Below are 20,201 nucleotides of genomic sequence, written 5' to 3' on the forward strand. Positions count from 1 at the left end.
TCACCTCTGTCGCTCCTGCCCTGCCCACCCCCCGCCCGTCCTCCTATCGTGGCGCATTCCTATCCCGGGCAGTCATACCTGCGAGCTTTTCACACAAACCCAACTTCTCGGTTCCCCTCGTTCCTCCAAAAGGCCAAGGACAAAGGGTCCGGTGTTAGGAGATTTCTGCACCATGCTGACATCCGAGAAAAAAAAAATAGAGGAGGGGGGTGTGTGGGGAAGGGTGGTAACTAAGGCAACAGTGGAAAAAAAACATCCACAGAAGTATTTTCTAGAACATTCTCATTTCCCCTCTCCGTGCCTTTGATTTGCACAATATTAGTCATTGGGGCTTGGGGTAGCCCAACCCAGCTATCGAAATACAGTGAGTGGCTAAAACAGCGCAGCACTCCTCGACCTAAAATAACGCTGGAGATTTCTGATTCATAGGGGTTGGTTTGAGAAGCACCAATTTAGCTTTGGCAAGGTTTTAACCATGCCTAGTCATTTTTCCCAACGGATGGTCAAGACATGGAGCTGGGCACACCCTCAATCTCTGTTAAATAACAGCTAGTTAAGCCGCAAAAAGTAGTTTCTGTCTAAATGTGTGCTTGAATGTGGGTGTGATAGTTAGCTTAAATGTGGGGAAAATATCTGACAAAATAAATGCATTTTGTGATATCCCATACCTGAATCCCTGCCTACATCTGTTCATATATGTGTATATTTTTGTGCTGGTCTCTTTGTGTGTGTGTGTGTGTGTGTGTGTGTGTGTGTGTGTGCGTGCGCGTGTGTGTGCGGAGAGGACAGGAGGAGGGTGAAAAAGGATGTTGGCATGTGTGTGTATGTGTGTGTGTGCATTTTGAATGTATGTTGGCAAATTACATTCAAATGCTGTAGCTATTAATCTGAATGCTCACAAATCTTAATCAACATGTAGCCTCTGTGGAACTCTATTTCTTGTCAATATTGCAGACTTTCAGACACTTTCTGGCTCATGCAGGAGCATAATAAGACTAAGACACAGCTATACAGCTATGCTAGTGATGATGTTATCATTGTTTATGTTAACAAATGATGGATTTCCTGTGTCTTCAGATGCAAAAGACCCATATATAAACAAATGGTAGCTTCATAGTAGTTTAATCTTATGCTGATCTCTGTACTAGTGTGAGATCAATCTGGCACCTGAGAACTTAGTGACTCACTAGCCACAGTGTTCCAGCACTTTCCTTAGAATTAGAACTTGCCCCACCTCCCAGAATGCTTTCATGCATGATCTCCAGACAAAAAAAGATAATATCAGAAAAAACACAGGTTTTCATTGAGTGCGAAGTGCTCCACCACCATTGGCCATTATCTTTGTAAATGCTGATCAGTAAATTCCCATAATGCACCATGCGTGCGAGGTGAGTGAATGTATTACCCACTCTGATAAAACTGTCCTCATATTGATTTCATGCTACCTCCCAGGGGTGGGTGGGTTGAAGGGCCCAGATTTTTTTTAACTGTTAGCATCATTTTATATATCTCACAAATCCTATTCCTCGATTTGGTGCAGTCAAACGATCAAAGGGTCTCCATGTCATTGTTTAAACACAATGCAGTTCCGTCATAGATCAACAGATATTAACTTGCTACTGTTGAATTTGCTGCACAACAGTGTGATTCTGCTAAAAGGGTGGGTGTGGTTCGTCCTCCCTCTGTTGGGTTTTGGGAATGTTCGAGGCAGCTCTCGCCAGAAAATCCCATGTGCGCTCTGCGGTTGGTAACTGGCTGCGAGGAGATCAAAGAAAGATAATGCCTCCTGCAAGACATTTCTCAGCACAGAGGGAACAAGACAATGCCGAGGAAAGTCTTTAATTCAACAGCCATTCAAATCCACCTTGAATGGTAAGGGACACGGTATATCGGTTGTATACCTTCTACACATTTGGCAGCCAAGTTTTTCCAGTCCAGGAGATACATGAAACATCCAGATCGCCAAGCTATGTTATTCTCTTACTGATTGTATTCTGAGCCTGCCGAAACATGTGTGCAGGGTCTGATGTGAGCCGACAACTGCCCGCCGGCAAGTACGAACACAATCCTAATGAAATGAAGATGAAATACACACCCATGCACATGCTCTCTCCCACACATGCATTTACATCCCTGCCCAGATGATGGTCTACAACTCACTTCACTGACTCGTATTGATGCATGCACAAGACACACACACACTGACGCTCATACACACACACATGCACACACACACACACACACACACACACACACACACACACACACACACACACACACAAACACACAAACACACATACACGCTCATACTCACATGCACACACACACACACACACACACACACACACACACACACGGCCACACACTCCCCTTGCCTTCGGCAAGATCTGTCAAACCTGCAATTGCATACTAAAACATCAGTCCTAGCCATCAGACAAAATTCCATTGTTTGAGAATGTGTACCGTCTCCAGCCACAACCATTCATAGAGAATGGAACGGAACAGAACACCTGAAGCCATATAAGTCTGTCTTGCTTGGCCTATCTCTGGCATATCTGGCTTGTCAGTTCATTCACCTTTTCATAACATTCACATCTTCTTACAACAGAGTGCGGATGAATTATTCTGTTGATTTGCTTATAAACAGAGGATGTGCCCCAAATGTAAATGTTATTTTAATCTTCACAATAGCCCATATTTTCCTGTTGCTGATAACACCTCGAAGCAGATGATGCCAGCAACGCCATCCTCTATTTAAATCTTGACCGCAGATTTGACTACCGGCACTGAGCCCTGCGCAAAGTAAAAGTTAACACAAAGAGTCCAGATGTGAGAGGATACTAAATGAATAGCCCATTCAGGACAAACAGGAGCCATGAGCAGGACAGTTCTGAGGGGAGCTGCCAGTAACAGTCATTGAAAGGTGCCTTGAATGTGATTCCGTTTAATCTCGACTCTGCTAAGACTGACCTATGGCCTCTTGGCTGTCTCACAGCTCAGTCTTTGTTCGACTACATCCTTTCAGGGTCAGTCTAGATAAGACTGGCATTGTTGTGCACTTTCAGGGTAGAGAGCTATGGAGTTGTCCAATAGCCTTGGAAAAGGGTGCATTTGTGATTTGGGTTCCCTTGTGGGTCCACACTCTTGTACATTGTCTGTGAAGTGCATAGAGTCTGATAAAGCCCGCTCTAAAATACATATGTATTCCTACTGCTAGGCTGATTCTGATTCTGATTCTCTTTCCAATTCTGTTTGCTAGTCCTATTCTTATTCCTACTTTTACTGTTATTTATTCCAAAGGGGGGAAAAGTATAGGAAAGTCTATAGAAACAAGGAGAAAGTAGATGGACCTGTGACTCAGCGCCGTGAGGAGAAAGTCTTAGTCATGCGTCTGTCATAGATGTCAGGGACGATGGGTCTAGCAAGTGACAGGGGTGTGCCTCTGGAGAAATGCGACCACTTGCACCGACACACCTGCTTGTGCTTTTACAGCAGGGGAAAGCAGTTAATCAGAGCTTACCCCAGCGTTTGCTGTCCACTCAAGGACAGGGGCGGGGTTTAAAGTTGCTCACCTTGCACTCAGGTGAGAGAGGACTGTGCCCCCGAAGAAGCCTTATGCCGACTCCCCCCGCCCACCGTCCCATGGAGTACGTCTGACCGACCTTCCCCAGCCCACAGGAATCTACATTAGGCTGGAGTGAGTTTTACGTTTACGTGACAAACCAGCGTTCTACGATGAGTCACCGTCTCTGGAGTAGCAGCCAGCGTGGGACTAGCAATGCGGACAGAGACGTGACAGCAGGCAGCAAACAATGTTTCATGAATGAATAACACAGGGGACTGTGTGAATCTGCACTGGCAACTGAGTCAGTGTGTTTAACCCAGACATGAGAGTGAATGCCCATCTGCCTGGGAGGGTCCGATTGGTTACTTGAGAGGTTCGTTCTGAGGATGATTTCACGGACCCCAAACGTGCACATGCACGGGCACAGGCACAGGCACACACACACACATGCATACACACCTCTGTGTGAACACAAGCAAGCAAGCACAAGAGCTGGCACATACATGGACACATGGGTATTCATCCACCATTACATCACAGAAATTGGACTTGGAGTAAATCGCTCTGGACTTATGTCCGAGTAGGTTAACGGTTGCGGACATAACTTCATAATCATTAAACCAGATGAATGTATATTTCCATTTGTTGTTTTCCTGTATCCTTGTTATCTGTTGGGCCACATTCCCTCCATCATTAGTCAGCTTCCTGTCTCAGGCCGGGAGAAACACCCTGCTCCCTCACCCTGATACTCCCACGTGCCCCTGTCCGCCACCTCCGCAGCCATCTCAATCATCACAGTTATGGCTATTGCAGCCCATTTCTGTGACAGTCACAAACAAAAATGCCGAGACATAAATATCTCTTGCTGACGCATTGTACAGATTGCTCTCTTGATGTGACATGGAGATCACAATCAGAACCTACAGTTCCGAGTAGTGCGGAATTGCGTATTTGTCGTGTTTATACTTTCGGGTGGGCAAGTCCAGACGGAGCCCCATAGGCAAGAACAGATGAGGCCAAATATAGAAGTTTTTTTTTACCCACAATGGGGCACCTTTCTCTTTAATTGGGGAATCAAATACGACTTCAATAATTGGGGTTATATGAGGGCATCCAGTTGTATCTCAACCAATCCGAAACGCAGGGGTGGCAGGAACTCAAACGGCAAAATAGCGATGTATTTGAACAGTAGATCAAATATATATTCCCTTACAAGGTTCAGTTATTGATACTTTCCCCCCTGTCTTTATTATCTAGAGAGATTCTCTGAACAAAGAAACAGGCCAGTATCAATAATATCTGCCCCCGAGGATGTACAGCTAAACACTACAACTATGAAACATTTAGTACATCTTTTGTTTGGCTTGAATGAAGGGTGAAAACTAAAGGAGTTAAAGATGTTTTACATTGTTCATTGTACAACAGAGAGAGGTATAGGAACAGAAGACTGCACAAGGGAAATACACAACAGTGGGAGGTAAGTCTTTACATTATATAATGTGTTATTTTCTTTAATCTAATGAAATGGCAAAAGAATGGAAATGTCAGCTTGGCAAACAGGATCCAGTTCTAGTCCATCCAGCAAAAGTGACGGCACATTATGCACTTGTGTGCATTAATGCAGAGGGCGTGTTCTGGGCTGTGTGTGGGTGTTTAGGGAATGACAGGTGTGAAATACGAGTGTTTGCTTTTGCTCCAGGAGTAAGCCTTGCTTGAACCTGCTCTTGAGTGTACCTGACCAACAAAGGCGGTAAACTGTAATCATCTGTCTTCGTAAGTGGTCGCACTGTACTCCTGGTGACTGCCGTGTCTGTTTCTCTTTCTCTTCCATCTAATGACACACCCAGTCTCCTCACACAGTTAGAATCAAGCCGTAAGCACGCATCACTCAGCAACGAGTTCTTGGCTGCTCTCTGGTAACCTTATTGCCATAACAACAGCAGGGCGTGGCTTGTTCTGTAAAGCGTGAAAACTGAGGCTCCATTTACCCTTCCCCTCCTTCAGGCATGGGGCCATGCATTAGCACAGAAAGTGGCCACTTCTGGTGACATACTTGATGGGTGACCCAAGCTGCGGCAGGGCTTCAGCAGTTTGATGTCAAGCCAATCATATCACGCATTTTTCACACAGTCTTCAGCAAAAATTCTGCCACTGTCCTCATATGGTCGGGTTGGGAACATACCTCAGCAAAAACCAGTCCTCCGAATCCCACTTTTCCGGTAGAGTAGGAATGCCTGATGGACGTGCAGCAAGCCCCGGGCCTGACTGAGGGAAGCCATTTACATGATTTACAACTCCTGTCCTGCAGGTCACCTGACTCTCATAACCATTTGCAGGTGGCAACTCTGATTGGGGGCAGTGAGAGTGTAATTCATCTTATTGTTCTTGCCATTTTCATCTCAGAAGTGGATCGCCCGGTGAGGCTGCAAACGGAAAGCACGCAATTCGAGACCATGGGTCACGTTTCACCTGCTGCGACATGGAACAGTGGGTAAGGTAAAACACAATGGCCCTAGGGCCCTGAGGTCACGCCGGAGCCGTCAATGTATTAAGCAGCGGCGAACTTACCCCCTGAACACTGACAATTTTCCCTGAAGCATCTTACAGACCAGACCAGACCAGACCAGTTAATGTCCCAGTCCCCTGTTGAAAAAGACCATTTAAAAACCGTTACTACATTTCATTTCTCTTGTTCCGTGTGTGTCACGGAGACGTGAAGTGAAATATATCTGGCCTACAGCAGGAACGATATGTAACAGTAGGCTGCTGCACTGACACCAAGCAAGGTTCCTGCTATTCAGGGTGGGCCACAATGTTGGCGACAGTGATAAGGGTCAGCTTCCGCTTTACATGAGGTCAGATGCAGCCGTCAGTTTTCATCCACAGAGAATGCGATCAATGCCCTGAATTTTCCCCACCCTCCCTCTGCTGTCAGCACTGATGGTGCCTTGGTGCAACTGGGCTTCCATCCAGCCAGGAGGTGCAGCCCTCAGACCTGTACAGAGAGCCGTGCAACGGGCCTCAGTTTCAGAGAGTCTCTCGCAATGGTCAATCACCTACATTCAAAAGCGAATTGTACAATTGCACGGGCCTGGATCATAATCACAGCACAAACCATGAAAACACCGTCCCTCATTATCTGCCAGCTATGAAAAAGTGTTTGTTACCTTTCGGTAACTTCAAAAGTTGTTCCAACGGCACTCAGCCAGAATTCATGAAGCAATCAATGAAGGGTGTGGGTGGGATCCACATTCTTTTGATAGCAGAATGCTGCTTGTGTTTACTTTACAACCTGTGGATCGCAAGAGAATGAGAGCAAGCCCTGATGGCCTTGTGAGGGTAATGTGGCTTGTACGCTATGTGAGACCAAGGCCATCTGAGTCATCAAAAATTCCACAGCAGAAATGACTCCTACAAAAAAACACATCAGTGGTTGGGTAACGAAAAACAAAATAAAATTAGTGTCCTTATTATTTAAATTAGACTAAACAGAAGTACAACTGGAAGAAAAAGATCCAACAATATGAAAGCATTCATAGCATCGTTTACCTTGGCGGCACAATTGTTGCATTCAACGAAATGGCTGCATTTTCTTAAAAAAAAAAAGCGGGAAGTTCATACAATTACTTCAAGATTTCCATGTGGGTTGTTGAAATATGGCCGGTATTCTGTTTGCATTCATCGCGGTTTCACATTTGGTTATATAGGCTCATCTTTGCACAAGCACAGCTTCCAGTACAGTACAGTAATGTCTATGTGCAATAATTTCACTGCAAGCGATGTTGCAAAGCAGTGCATGACAAAGTCCAGTCACATGGTAAAGTATTTGGTTTTATTATTGGTTTGAAGTCAAGGAAGTGAGTTTATTGCCTAAGATTTTCATCACAAACAAAAGCCGGGAGACTTGGCTCAAGGAGAGGGATGGGACTTGGAGCCAGGGCCAGGCACCAGTGACTCACTCCCAGAAAACTGGAGAAAGGTGACATGAGGGTGGGGTGAGGGCGGAGGGGAAACGGCTGGGTGCCAGGCTGCCCGCGTGACCACCCACTGCAGCATGAGTTTCCCATGCACCAGCAAAACGGCAGGCCCCAAAGCCCCCAGCCACTGCAGCTTCTGGAGGTATCTCCTTCAAACCCTGACAGCAAGCGCAGCAGGAATGATCCCACAATGCATTGCTCCTAGCCATGTTCCCAGTGGCAACTGCCAGGTAACAATCCTGTGTCCTGGCGGTTGATAATCATTTATCTGCATGAAGCTAAAACCTCCTTTTGAAGGATCCTTGGCATTTGCCCTCTCTGTCACCCGGCAGCCATCAGCCACTCTGTGTTGTCAGTGCTGGGGCACGTGAATTCATGCTGACGATCTACTCTGCAGTTATCATGCTTTTAAAGCTCCAGCTGAAAGTATAGGTCATAAAGCAATAACCATTAGCAATATCAAGTCATCACAATCCCAATGAGTTCCACATATAGGAGTTATAGTATGCAAACGCAGATACTCAGAGCATGGGTTTTTAAAGTGTAGAGCCAAGGAAGAATTAGCAATAGCAAATCCAAACTGCAGCCTGCATCTCCAGATGGATTGGATTAAAGAATAAGGAGAATATGCAGAAAGTAATCATGCAATAAGTTAAGAAATCCTTTTTTGGAAATGTGCAACTGGAGAACTGGCTTCTGTACTTTTGTGAAGCCCATGTGTATTTTGTCCAATGAGAAAAGGCCAGGCATTGCTCTCGTGCCATATTTTTATTTTAATTATTTGGAGGGCAATGGGGTTGTATTTCTTAACAAAAGATGTAATCATATGAAGTCTTTGATTATGTATAAATGATCTGAGATTGAACAGAAACATCCCTGCAGCTTGTACACAGACATTGCATCTTACTGGCTTTTATTTTCCAGAATATTTTTAGCTCATTTTTAGTGTGTAAAGGAATATTGTGTGTAATTATCAGGTAACTACAGCAGTGCATGACATGGCCCAGTTAAACCCCTCTATACTACTTGCAGGAACACACCTTAAAAAACTTCACCTGAGGCTTGAATATTCCATTAGGAAGTCTGAATTACCTAAATATTCTGGAACAAGAAAAACAGACCCCCAAACGAGTATGAAAGAAAAGACCTTTGTTTTTTAAAGAAAGCAGATTCAACAATCAGGTAATAATTGGGACTAGTATTCCAAAGCCCTTCTGTCCTGCCAAACCTCTCTCCGTGACCCACCCCCTCCACTCTGAGCTCCGGCCAATCAGGCCCCAGTCAGACTCCTCCCTCTCAGGCAGGCTCATATAAAGAGGGGCAGAACCCGGCAGTTACTCCATCTGCTCGAGTCTCTCCAGCACAGCAGACAAACTTTCCCATCTCTCGCTCTCTCCTCACCCGAGTGCTCCAGCCAGCCAAGATGTCTAGAGTCAAGTCCAGCAGCTACTCTGTGGTGTCCTCCAACGTTGCTCCCCGGAGCTACAGCAGCATGTCCTACTCCGGCCCCGGCCCCCGCCAGAGCTCCGTCAGACAGAGCTACAGCGTGCGCAGCTCCTACGGAGGAACCAACCGGGGCATGGGGGGCGGCTTCGGGTCCAGCGGTGGCTTCATCTCCAGCTCCTCTGCGTACGGTGGCGGCATGGGTCTCGGCATGGGCATGGGCATGGGCATGGGCACCGGCGCAGTGGCCCCCATCACCGCTGTCTCCGTCAACAAGAGCCTGCTCGCCCCCCTGAACCTGGAGATCGACCCCAACATCCAGGCCGTCCGCAACCAGGAGAAGGAGCAGATCAAGACCCTCAACAACCGCTTTGCCTCCTTCATTGATAAGGTCAGTGTGTGGCCACTATTGGTCTTTGCTGGGCAGGAGGAAAGATTGGGCTATCTATCATGATTAGTGTTTTTTTTACCTTTGTAGCATTAAAAGTCTTCTTTCAACATTGTATAGTTGGAACAGTTATAGACTACTGTCTTTAGAATACTGTACCTGGCATATCTGTTCACAGTAAGTCAGTGACATTTAGAGCTTTTAGACTGATGCGGGATCAGCAGTAGGAAGACAGTGGGGATGTAACGAGCGCCATGACAGCTGCGTCCTGTGTTGAGCCGTCACTTTAAAATTTTATCAAGACAGCAAACACTATGCACGCAAGGGCTAAAGAGGCAAGATCCTGCCAAACTTGCCAAGCTCATGCACTGGAGAAACTGACAGATGAAACAACTTATAAGGAGTTTTGCCCTTAAATCAACTAGCAGAAAAGAACCAGGACTGACCTCCTGGATTTTGGATTCTCCCCCCGGCTTTTTGATGATCATGGAATATTTGTCCTTTTATAGTTTTGTAAAGGAGACTTGCAGGAGGCAGGGGGGGAGGGGTATAAGGTTTGTGGAGCAGGGTGTGTCTGGTTTACCTTGGGACTGGCCTGCCTGGAGGGGAGGGACTGACTCACTCCTTCTGTACCTCCACGCACCAAAAAAGGACACGCACCTGGAACACTGGCTTATTATATAACAGATGCGTGTCTCATTTGTTCCCCCAGCTATTTCAATTATATGGTTAGAGACAGCAAGAGGCGTTACAGGAGCAACACTACAACAGAAGTTTAAGGATCTGATACCCTCTTGGCACAGTACACAAATCGCTAGAAGCATAGCAGTTTTTCACATGGCCTCCATTTTGTCATTCATGCAGAAAACCATATGTTTCTTGTCTGTATTCTGGTTGTGTGTCACGCTCGCGCAAAGAAACTACAGCAGTGAGTTAATATTTAAAAAGGTTGCTGGTGTCATGTTGTAGTGAGTGCTAGCAGGTTACACAATGAGTTCAGCTTAAGACAGGAAATGAATTAAAGGGATTTTTTTGCCTTCTCTCACCATCGCATAATGGTACAGGGCCGGGACAATGACTCGCCAACACTCCCTCACCTCAGTCTTGTGAAATTCTTCCCTTTTTTTGGGCAATGTGAAATGGCCGTGCTGCTCTGTTCGATTTCTGGCTCCTCATGCCGTTTGTGTGAACACCTGCAGACAAAGAGGGACATATATAGTCCGCCATAAATCTAGTTTCTATGCATAGTGACGAGCTGATATGTCTGCTTCCCTGCCCTTCACCTGCACGCCCACGCGGCGGTTAAATATTTACCAGAGCGGCCATCTGGACCGCACCCAGCTTAGTCGCATTCTTCTCTGGCCCAGCTGCCCCACCTCCTCACCTCGCCCTTTTAAAACAGGAAAACGGAGAGAGGCCAGCTCTCGCCAGCTTCCTATTTTCCCCTTCCCTCTGGTTAGACAGTGCATCACGTCCTCCCGGGATGGGCAGACCCAAGCTGCCCGGCCGGAAATGCATTCCCCCTCCCAGCAGTGAGCAGGACACACACGAGCAGCAAGCATCCCAAAGCAGGCAAAGGCTGCTGGGCTTTAAGATTAGCAAAGATGGGGTTTTTCGTTTGCGCTGTATAGTGCCATAGCACGTGTGAATAGCCTGCATGGCTAACCCCTCCTCTGTCCCCGTGCCCCGCAGGTGCGGTTCCTGGAGCAGCAGAACAAGATGCTGGAGACCAAATGGAACCTGCTCCAGAGCCAGACCACCGCCCCCTCCAACATCGACAGCATGTTCGAGGCTTACATCGCCAACCTGCGCAGGCAGCTCGACAGCCTGGGCAACGACAAGATGAGGCTGGAGGCCGACCTGCACAACATGCAGGGATTGGTGGAGGACTTCAAAAACAAGTGAGTCATCGGGTCCAAGGTGTCGATTACAACCTGAACAGGGTGCCGTAACTCCAGGGTAATTAGGGCAGAGACTTTCTCCTTGCAGAAGTATTACACTGCATTGCGTGTTTTCCTACAAAACAGTTCACGTCGGTAGATATGCTATTATATTATGTATAAATTGAAGTGAAAACTATTTACTTGACTGAATTTGCCTGACCATATGTCCTTAAACTGGTACAGATTTGTCTAAGGCGATGAAACACTATCTTTTACAGCTTTTTGACAAGCTCATTAACTGTCTAGGCCTCCAGGGAAAAGAGACTTGAAAAGGAGACACCCTTCAGACACATTCCAAGACTATGAATGAATGGGTCTACAACCACAAAGCTGTGCTGCAACTTTCTTAGCACGCTGCTTCCCTCTAGTGTCACATTTTTAACACTGCGTATTTGACAAGCTCAAAGGTGTTTGCATTGCCATGAGTCCTTGCCCTGGAGAGCCAAACTGGAAATTTACAGTCTAGTCCACGCAATCAACAATCTGGTTCACTGACCTTCACAACACAAAGTTAGTCTTTTTTCTCTGTCTAAGGTGACCAATTCCAGAATCAAAGCTGAGGAGCCCTGATTTATTCCCTGATCCAGTAAGAAGTACAGATACATGGTTGATACATGGTTCCTCAGTATTTGACTAACATGACTCTCTGTCTCTGCCATCCAGGTACGAAGATGAGATCAACAAGCGCACAGAATGTGAGAACGAGTTTGTGCTGATCAAGAAGGTCAGTGCATTGACTTACTTGTTTCAGATTCTTCATGTAATAGTGACTGCTTTGTATCAGTCCCAGCCGCAGAGACTGCATGGATTGATGCGAACGTGAGATGTGAGTGTCTGCATCTCTCTGTGTCCCCTGTAGGACGTGGACGAGGCATACATGAATAAGGTGGAGCTGGAGGCTAAACTGGAGAGCCTGACCGATGAGATCAACTTCCTGAGGCAGATCTTCGAAGAGGTGCGGCACTTGAGCCATTACAACACACATCCCACTTGGAAACTCTTGAACACACCCGACACACACACACACACACACACACACACACACACACATACTCTAATGCATTCCTGCTTCCAGAGCTTATCCTCAATGGATTCAATCAAACCAAAAAATGCTGTTTCCTTATTGTTTGGAAAAACCCTGCAACATATTTCATAATATAAAATGACGTTGGTTTAGGTCATAACATGACTTTTCACTGAAGGGACCCTTGGTGTTCATTGCAACAATACAGACTGCAGAGTAAATTCCCTTAAATCATATTAATGGCTTGACTCGTGGTCTGCTGCATTCAGTCATCATGAAACCCTTTTTCTAGAGGCAAAGAGTGGTCTGTAAGGTTTGGAACGTCCCTGACAGAATCGATCTCCCTTTCTCTGCGTTCCAACAGGAGCTGCGTGAGCTGCAGGCCCAGATCAAGGACACCTCTGTGGTGGTGGAGATGGACAACAGCCGCAACCTGGACATGGACTCCATCGTGGCCGAAGTGCGCGCCCAGTATGAGGACATCGCCAACCGCAGCCGCGCCGAAGCCGAGACATGGTACAAGCAGAAGGTGAGCGTTAAGATCTCCACATCTGGCCCCTCTCCGCTGAGGCTGAGGCCTGGTACAAGTCCAAGGTACAGCCCCACTGCCCCTGTTCTCGCTCTTGCCATCAGTCCACAAGCAACTCAGATTTAATGGCTCACATCCATGAGCGTCTCATCCTATCACCGACACATCAAAATGCAGGGAAACTTCTCAACATACCTTCTCCGAAAGCTAATGTTTTTCATGGATCCTACTCATAAAGATGTGTTTTTTTTTTCCCTTCGACCCAATCAACGTGTAGTATGAGGAGATGCAGACGTCCGCCAGCAAGCATGGTGATGATCTGAGGGCAACCAAGACAGAGATCTCCGACCTGAACCGCATGATCCAGAGGATTCAGTCCGAGATCGACTCTGTCAAGGGACAGGTAACTCAGCACGCCATGCGCACTTACTGTGTTTCTGTAACTTCATACCTGTAACTGCTCTAGCAATCTATCAGCGCTTTCACATGGACGCTGGATTTTTGATGAATTTGGTCAGTGCAAATGTAAAGGTGAATGAAGGTCTCTCGTCTCTGTCCCGGATTAGCGCGCTAACCTGGAGTCCCAGATCGCTGAGGCCGAGGAACGCGGGGAGCTGGCAGTGAAAGACGCCAAGAACCGCATCAGGGACCTGGAGGAAGCCCTGCAGAGAGCCAAGCAGGACATGGCCCGCCAGATCAGGGAGTACCAGGACCTGATGAACGTCAAGCTCGCCTTGGACATTGAGATCGCCACCTACAGGAAGCTTCTGGAAGGAGAGGAGAACAGGTGAGCCCTCCGTTTGCCCCCTTTGCTTGCTACACACCACAAGAGGAAGTGACAAACTTCTAAGAGTCACCACTCAAGGACAGACCACCTGTGTCCTGTACAACATAGAAGCTAAACTCTCTCCTCTCCCTCCGTCTCCCACAGGCTGGCCAGCGGTGTCAAGGCCATTAACATCTCCAAACAGAGCTACGGGCGTAAGTTGCTACTTTTTTCATTTGCAGTTTTGCACTTAATGGTACAACTGGCACAGAATACTCCTCTGAATCATTCAGCAAAGCACCAGCACTCCCGATCTCATTAGAGGAGGACCCAACGCATAGGTCACAGGAACCGGAAGAATGCGGGGGGGTTAACCAAGGGTCACATCACTTCAGTGTAGCCAACACTGTAGGCTCAAATTTGAGGATTTACTGAAAGAAGCGTGGTGCATGTGTATGAGTATAAGCAGGGAACTGCAAAGCCAGCTAAGCCACCTCCGTTAGAGATTCCCCTCTCATCCCCCTTGACATTACCATATGCCACTGCTGATGATGTCAGGACACACTCTATGACCATTTACAGAAAAATGATCAGTATCTTAACATAGCATATACAAGTTTATAATTTATACCGCATTATAAATATAAAACAAGTATTTATATAGTTATGCACATATAAATATATTCAGAGAGAGAAGATTTATAAGTGTGTGGTACATCCAGCCCAACACATGGTGCTTTTTGGCATTCCTGATGTTCCATGCATTAATATGCTGCTGTTCTCCGCCCTTGCAGCGAGCTTCAGCTCCTTCCCCATGGAGAGTGCGAGCTCCTACAGCGGCTCCTACAGCAGCGGCTACGGTGGCGGCTACGGCGGCAGCTATGGCGGCAGCTATGGCGGCAGCTACAGCAGTGGTAGCGGCTACGGGGGTGGCAGCAGCACCCAGAGCAAAAAGAGCGTCGTCATCAAGATGATCGAGACCAAGGATGGCAAGGTGGTGTCCGAGTCCTCGGAGGTGGTGCAGGATTGATCGGGCCGCACATCCCCTCCACCCGCTGCCGCCCTACCACTCTGTGCCTATTTCCAGTCACTCAAACCATCACATAACCCCACCCCTCCACCGCCCCTGCAAGGTCGGGCCAACCCTCGACGAGTCTGTAACAGGTTATAACAGGTCCTTAAAGCAATAAGCCATTCACTGCAACCAAATGTTTTTGAGAGAGGGACCAAAGAATGTTCCGGTCTGAACGTGCCTTATGCAATTTTGTCCCATCCTTCAGTAAAAAAAAAACAAAAAACAATGCCTTCTGTCTAGTACACAGGCTACATGTAAGCTTCTTCTCTTGCTGTTTACTGGCCGGCCTATCCATGAGCTGGAGCTCTCTGATACGCTGTAAGCCAGTCGAAGGAGTGCGCCTGTGTTTTGTAACACTGTGTTATGCTGTTGCGATGTAGTCCATGTCTTCGGTTTGCACGCATGTGGGCTCATGGAACTGTCTGCGATGTCCTGTTTCCTGGAAATGCTGTCTTTTGCTACCAAAGAATAAAATGTGTTTACTGTAACAGCAACAGGTGTTGGCCCTGAAATGTGTGCTGTCAACTGTCTTTAATGTGTGTACGCTGTCAATAAACATCGTGTGTGTCTGGACACAAATATAAAAGCACATAACCACGCCTATTTTCTTCTTAAAAGGGCACCAATGTCAAAGCAGCTCCTTACCTTTGGCATTCAAATGAAACACACTCAATTGTCTCAGGGGTAGAGAACTCTCCTATTGTTTTCTTAAATTCTACTTGCTAAGTATCATTGCAAGAAGTAAACAGTGAAGGGGGTTCTGACTTCCTTCCTCTAGTCAGTATCTCATACAAGCCCTTAAAGCATATTTATAAGGCTGCTGTGGACCACGTTTTAAAGGGAAGTTATTCTTTCATACAATTTCCAGTTGAAACACAATGATGCCTTCAACATTATTGCCCTCCGCCACCAATCCACAGCAGACATAATGAAGGGGTTTGAGGCTGCTCCCTCTATTTCGATCCAAAATACCATCTGGAGTTTGCATGAAACTTTGACAGAAACTGAAATTAGCTCATTTTATTACTTCAATAAAAATTCCCACTTTAGCAACAATGAGAAACAGCACATATATTTTTTAAATATTGTTGAATTCTGCACAGCTTTTTCACACCAATCTAAAAATGAGTGTTTAAACAGCTACATTCACAGCAAGAAGGGACCCCTGTCTGATCTTCTCAAACTACAAAGCCTTTCACAAAATTAGCGTGGGAAATCCAGGCCAAGTCATTAAAGCCGGTGAGAACAAATTCACCACTGTAATGTTCTTCACATATGATTACATAACAGTGGTCTCCCATAGAGGCTCATTTCCTGCCAAAGTATTGCAAGTGGTCAGAATGAAAAAAAAGAAGTGTCAGATTTAACCACATGCAGTGAAGAAACATCACACTAATATTACTTTCTTCTGCTTCAATGCATCAAATGAAAGAGATGATGATGATTATTGTAATAACACAGGCAAGAAATTACAAAATGTCTCAATATACAAGGGATTAATCAAATGTTTCATTAGATTACTAGGCTGAATGAATATTTTCGTGTTTATACTTTTCATGTTTATACTTGCATGTTTATGCTTACACATAAAGGACATCATTAATATTAGTATTCAGACATACACCTCATTATTGTTCAGCAATGAATGGACACAGAACAGCAAGATGCAAATCATGATCTTCAGACCTGCCTATCGAAAGTGTGAGTTACAGCATGCATGCGTAAAGCATAACATGAACAACTGTTCCTCTCATAACTGTAATGGGTTAAGTGTTCCTGTGTTGGTTCCCTGGTGATTCTGTTGTTAGCAGCATGTGCAGTCAACAGTTTTATTGGGTGGTTTGGAAGATTTGTTTTTCAGAGCACAACACTAATAGTTATTAACTCAAAAGCATAAAACCGCATAAAAACAGATGCAGGTCCATTTGCAAAAAATATATATATATATATGTTACGCATTACCTGGTGAGGTAGCAGCCGAAAACATCCTCAAGACATGTGCCTGTGTACGCACATACTGCACACATGATACTGAACGGATATATGGAACCCAACCTGCTGCTCTACATGCCCTGTGCTTCTATGCTGTCAGCTATATCTGTTGCTCACCTCCAACTACTGCAGTGTGAAAAGTAGGAAGCCTTCAGCCACAAGGACCAATGCATGTGTTCAATTATGTTTATGAAAGCACTATAGAATGGTACCATATTGCAGGTGTTATGTTGTGGTTGGTCTCTGAAGATGCTGCTTTAGACTCTGAGAAATTGCCCAAATTAGAAATGCAGGAAAGAGAAAAAAATCTCCTTGAATGAAGCATAATCAGCTGGTTGCAACTGGGTGGCTAGCTAACAGCTGATAGTTAGCTGATTCACCGCCTTGGCTATAACTGTCACTTTTATTTGGAACCAGTAGCCTGTGGATTTAAATCCTGAGCATGGCATAAACTGTTTTACTCTTGAGTAAACAACTTATCCAGCTGAGTTTATATATATATATCTGCTGTGCAACTATTCTAAGGCAGACTTGGGAACCCTAGAGCACAGAGACAAGTAAGATAAATGCTTAATGGCATGAAGAGCTGATGGCTTTTGTAGTAGTGTGGAAAGTTAAGCAAAAAAATTTTTTTCCCTTCTTTTGAATGAATATTTATAAAGGGTGCATGAGGCGTTTGGGAGGGGTAAACCTTCACACCCTCTATAGGAGTCCATCCTTTATTGCTTCCCAGGTGCGCTCAGCTCTGACCTGTATATTTAAATACTCATGAGTAGCCAAACATTGCTGGCCCTATTCAGTGGGTGGGAACAAGCACGAGAGCAGCCAATGGGTCTCAGATCCTTGATGAGCTGGTGACACATCTGAGCCTGAAAGAAGACACAATGCTCCATGGACTGCAAATTACTGGCTGTGGAGCAGAACGGGGACTGAGCTGAACACTGCAGCCAAAACGATTCCCCCAAAATAATTAACCAATGTATCAATAAAATTATGATTGATACGGCATTCACAGTTAGTCAATGAGATTCAATAAATCACCTAATCAACCAATGGAATTGTATTTGATATAGGGCGTGCTACGAAAGAATTGGTCCAAAAGAACCGAGATGTGTCACATATTAACATCATCAATTCAAGCAGTGACAAGACACAATGTAAAGCAACGAGATACGCCCAAAAGGAACACTTTTCTACTCAGGCTAACCTAAGGTGAATCTGAAGTTGCATATTTGAGCACTACTGATAATGAAAGCATACCCAGACAGCCAGGGCTCAATGCTACAGATCCAGAATTAGCACAACAGACTTTAGATATTCACATTATTCAAGGTTCTGGGAATCAGGAAATGGTCACAGCAGCCACAACTGCATTCACAAATCATTTGAGGTGTCCCTCGTCACTCCAGCGATCAATGAACTATCAGAGAGAAGAACTATGACTCAGAACTTTTAATCCCTGATGGAATCTCTACTGATCGTATTCAATGAAGGCTTGGAACTGAGGATGAGTTGATTGCATTTATGTACAGCCTATGTTTATGATGTCACAAAACTTTTGTTTATTTGAACCGTACAGACATACATCAAAATTCTTTTTGAATAAACCAGCTTTTTTCATGTATCATGTCATTGCCCAGACCACAACTACTCCGAGTTCCCATGACAACCCCTATTAAGTGTGGCATTGTGATATGCATTGCTATGTTAGAAAAAGAGAAATAAATGACAGACAGACTTTACATTAACCTCACCCTTACATGTAACTCTGTACTTGAGTTACTAGTACATCTAATGCATTATTTCACCAGACATTCATGACCCTTATTTTCCAGTACACAGCGAGTACCCACTCTGCCTTGCTTCGACATGATGGTGTTTATAAATCCACCGGGGGGTAAACACTACCCTTTGACAACACTAGAGGGAGACATTATCAAAGGAAAAGTCCACTGTGTCACAGCTGGCATCGCGTGAGCTCGATAAGTAAAACCAAAGGTGCTGATGGGAAATGTGGTCCCATGCACGAGAAACCAAAGGTGCTGCTTGGAAGTGCAGTCTCAAGCTGTTTACAAGTACTCCACATCTGCTAATTAACTACATCTCCCATTGACATCTACATAAACTACATCTCTGAATTTTTTCTCCCTTCAAATCTGCTCACATCAGCCATCTACACATACGGTGGATATTCCATCTAAGCCCACTTTCCATCTACAGCTTTGTTTCCTTAACAATGAATAACAAATTTAAGAAGTGGTTATCATGTCGTCATGAGTACTAGAGCCACCGAAATGAAGCACAAAAGCATTTGCATTACACATTTTTCATTCCCTGATAAGCTAAAATGCAAGTCAATTCAAAGAGTAACTTACCAAGGTTTGCCATTAGGGGGCAGTGTTTTCCTTTTAGATGTGAAAAAAATTGCAAAAGGGCGAGGTCTTTCATGTTGTCAGCACATTTTGACACCAACAGAACACCACAAGCCGGCAGGTAGCAATTTAAGCAGGCAGCTGTATGTATTATGCACTGCCAGTAGGCCATCCCTCCCACCTGTCAAATTACCTTTCCTGGTCTTATTAGTGAGACTCGCCACACCATTAGCTTGTTATGTGAGTGCCCTATTTGTAGTTGGGTTGTGCCTCTTGTAGAGGGGACGAACCTGCAATGAGTGGGCAGGAGAAGGGCTGAAACGGAGACACGCTCAGAGAGTAAAAGTCACATCTGAGCCTATGCTTCCAAATGGATCCCTGCTTAATTTCCATTCCTCTGGTGAGCCCCATACAATGCTTTGACAATGCTTGACAAACATCATATTTACAAAAAGACAATGTAGGGTAAATCAAGTCTAGCAAAACTCCAGGAAGGAGTCAGTCTGCGACAGTTCAATGGCAAATGGAGAGAGTACAAGTGACTAGTTAGTACGAAGTATGATGGTATGGTTTGCCATACAGTATGGAGGAAAATCACAGCTAGTGTTGAATGAGGACTGATAGCACATTCTTGAAGAAACAATAATCTGGCCCCACATGTCCCAGCCTACCTTGTGCAAATGCCATCATGTGTACACATTACACACATCTATGCTTTGCATGTGTAGGTCATGCTTTCCTAGCATGGATCCATATGAACACCCTGGCTTCCTGACGTAAACTCCTGACTTGAACCTACGGGATGCTCTTGGCATATGTGTCATTGTCAGATAAACAGATATAACTTGTGTAAAGTCATCAGAATGGTGCTTGCTGAGTTGTTTGCAGTACTTACCACTGAGCAGAATATAATTTCTCAAAGAGAAATGTACATTCCAGAAGTTGATACCACGTGAAGCGTGAGCATTGCTAACAGAAAATGGAAGACTCAAGAGGTTGAACCTGTGCATGGGAAAAAAAATGACCTGCTTTGGTGTTTCACCTTTTTTGATTTTAGTACAGGTATAACACACTCCCCCACCCCATCCCCCAGGGCTGGGGGCTTGCCAACTACACCAACTTGTTTT

The 20,201-nt window shown here is 45.4% G+C and overlaps 1 protein-coding gene across 1 annotated transcript; it reads left to right on the top strand.

Moving 5' to 3' along the window:
• Positions 1–8,893: 8,893 nt before the first annotated feature.
• krt8 (keratin 8) lies at positions 8,894–15,299 on the top strand. The gene is made up of 9 exons (XM_036532932.1): positions 8,894–9,376; positions 11,066–11,274; positions 11,980–12,040; positions 12,176–12,271; positions 12,705–12,869; positions 13,147–13,272; positions 13,436–13,656; positions 13,801–13,850; positions 14,430–15,299. Exons 1-9 carry the CDS (start codon positions 8,966–8,968, stop codon positions 14,663–14,665), a joined length of 1,575 nt encoding a protein of 524 aa, XP_036388825.1. The 5' UTR covers positions 8,894–8,965; the 3' UTR covers positions 14,666–15,299.
• Positions 15,300–20,201: the final 4,902 nt, after the last annotated feature.

This window comes from Megalops cyprinoides, chromosome 7 (genome assembly GCF_013368585.1).
Source record: "Megalops cyprinoides isolate fMegCyp1 chromosome 7, fMegCyp1.pri, whole genome shotgun sequence".
Taxonomy (NCBI): domain Eukaryota; kingdom Metazoa; phylum Chordata; class Actinopteri; order Elopiformes; family Megalopidae; genus Megalops; species Megalops cyprinoides.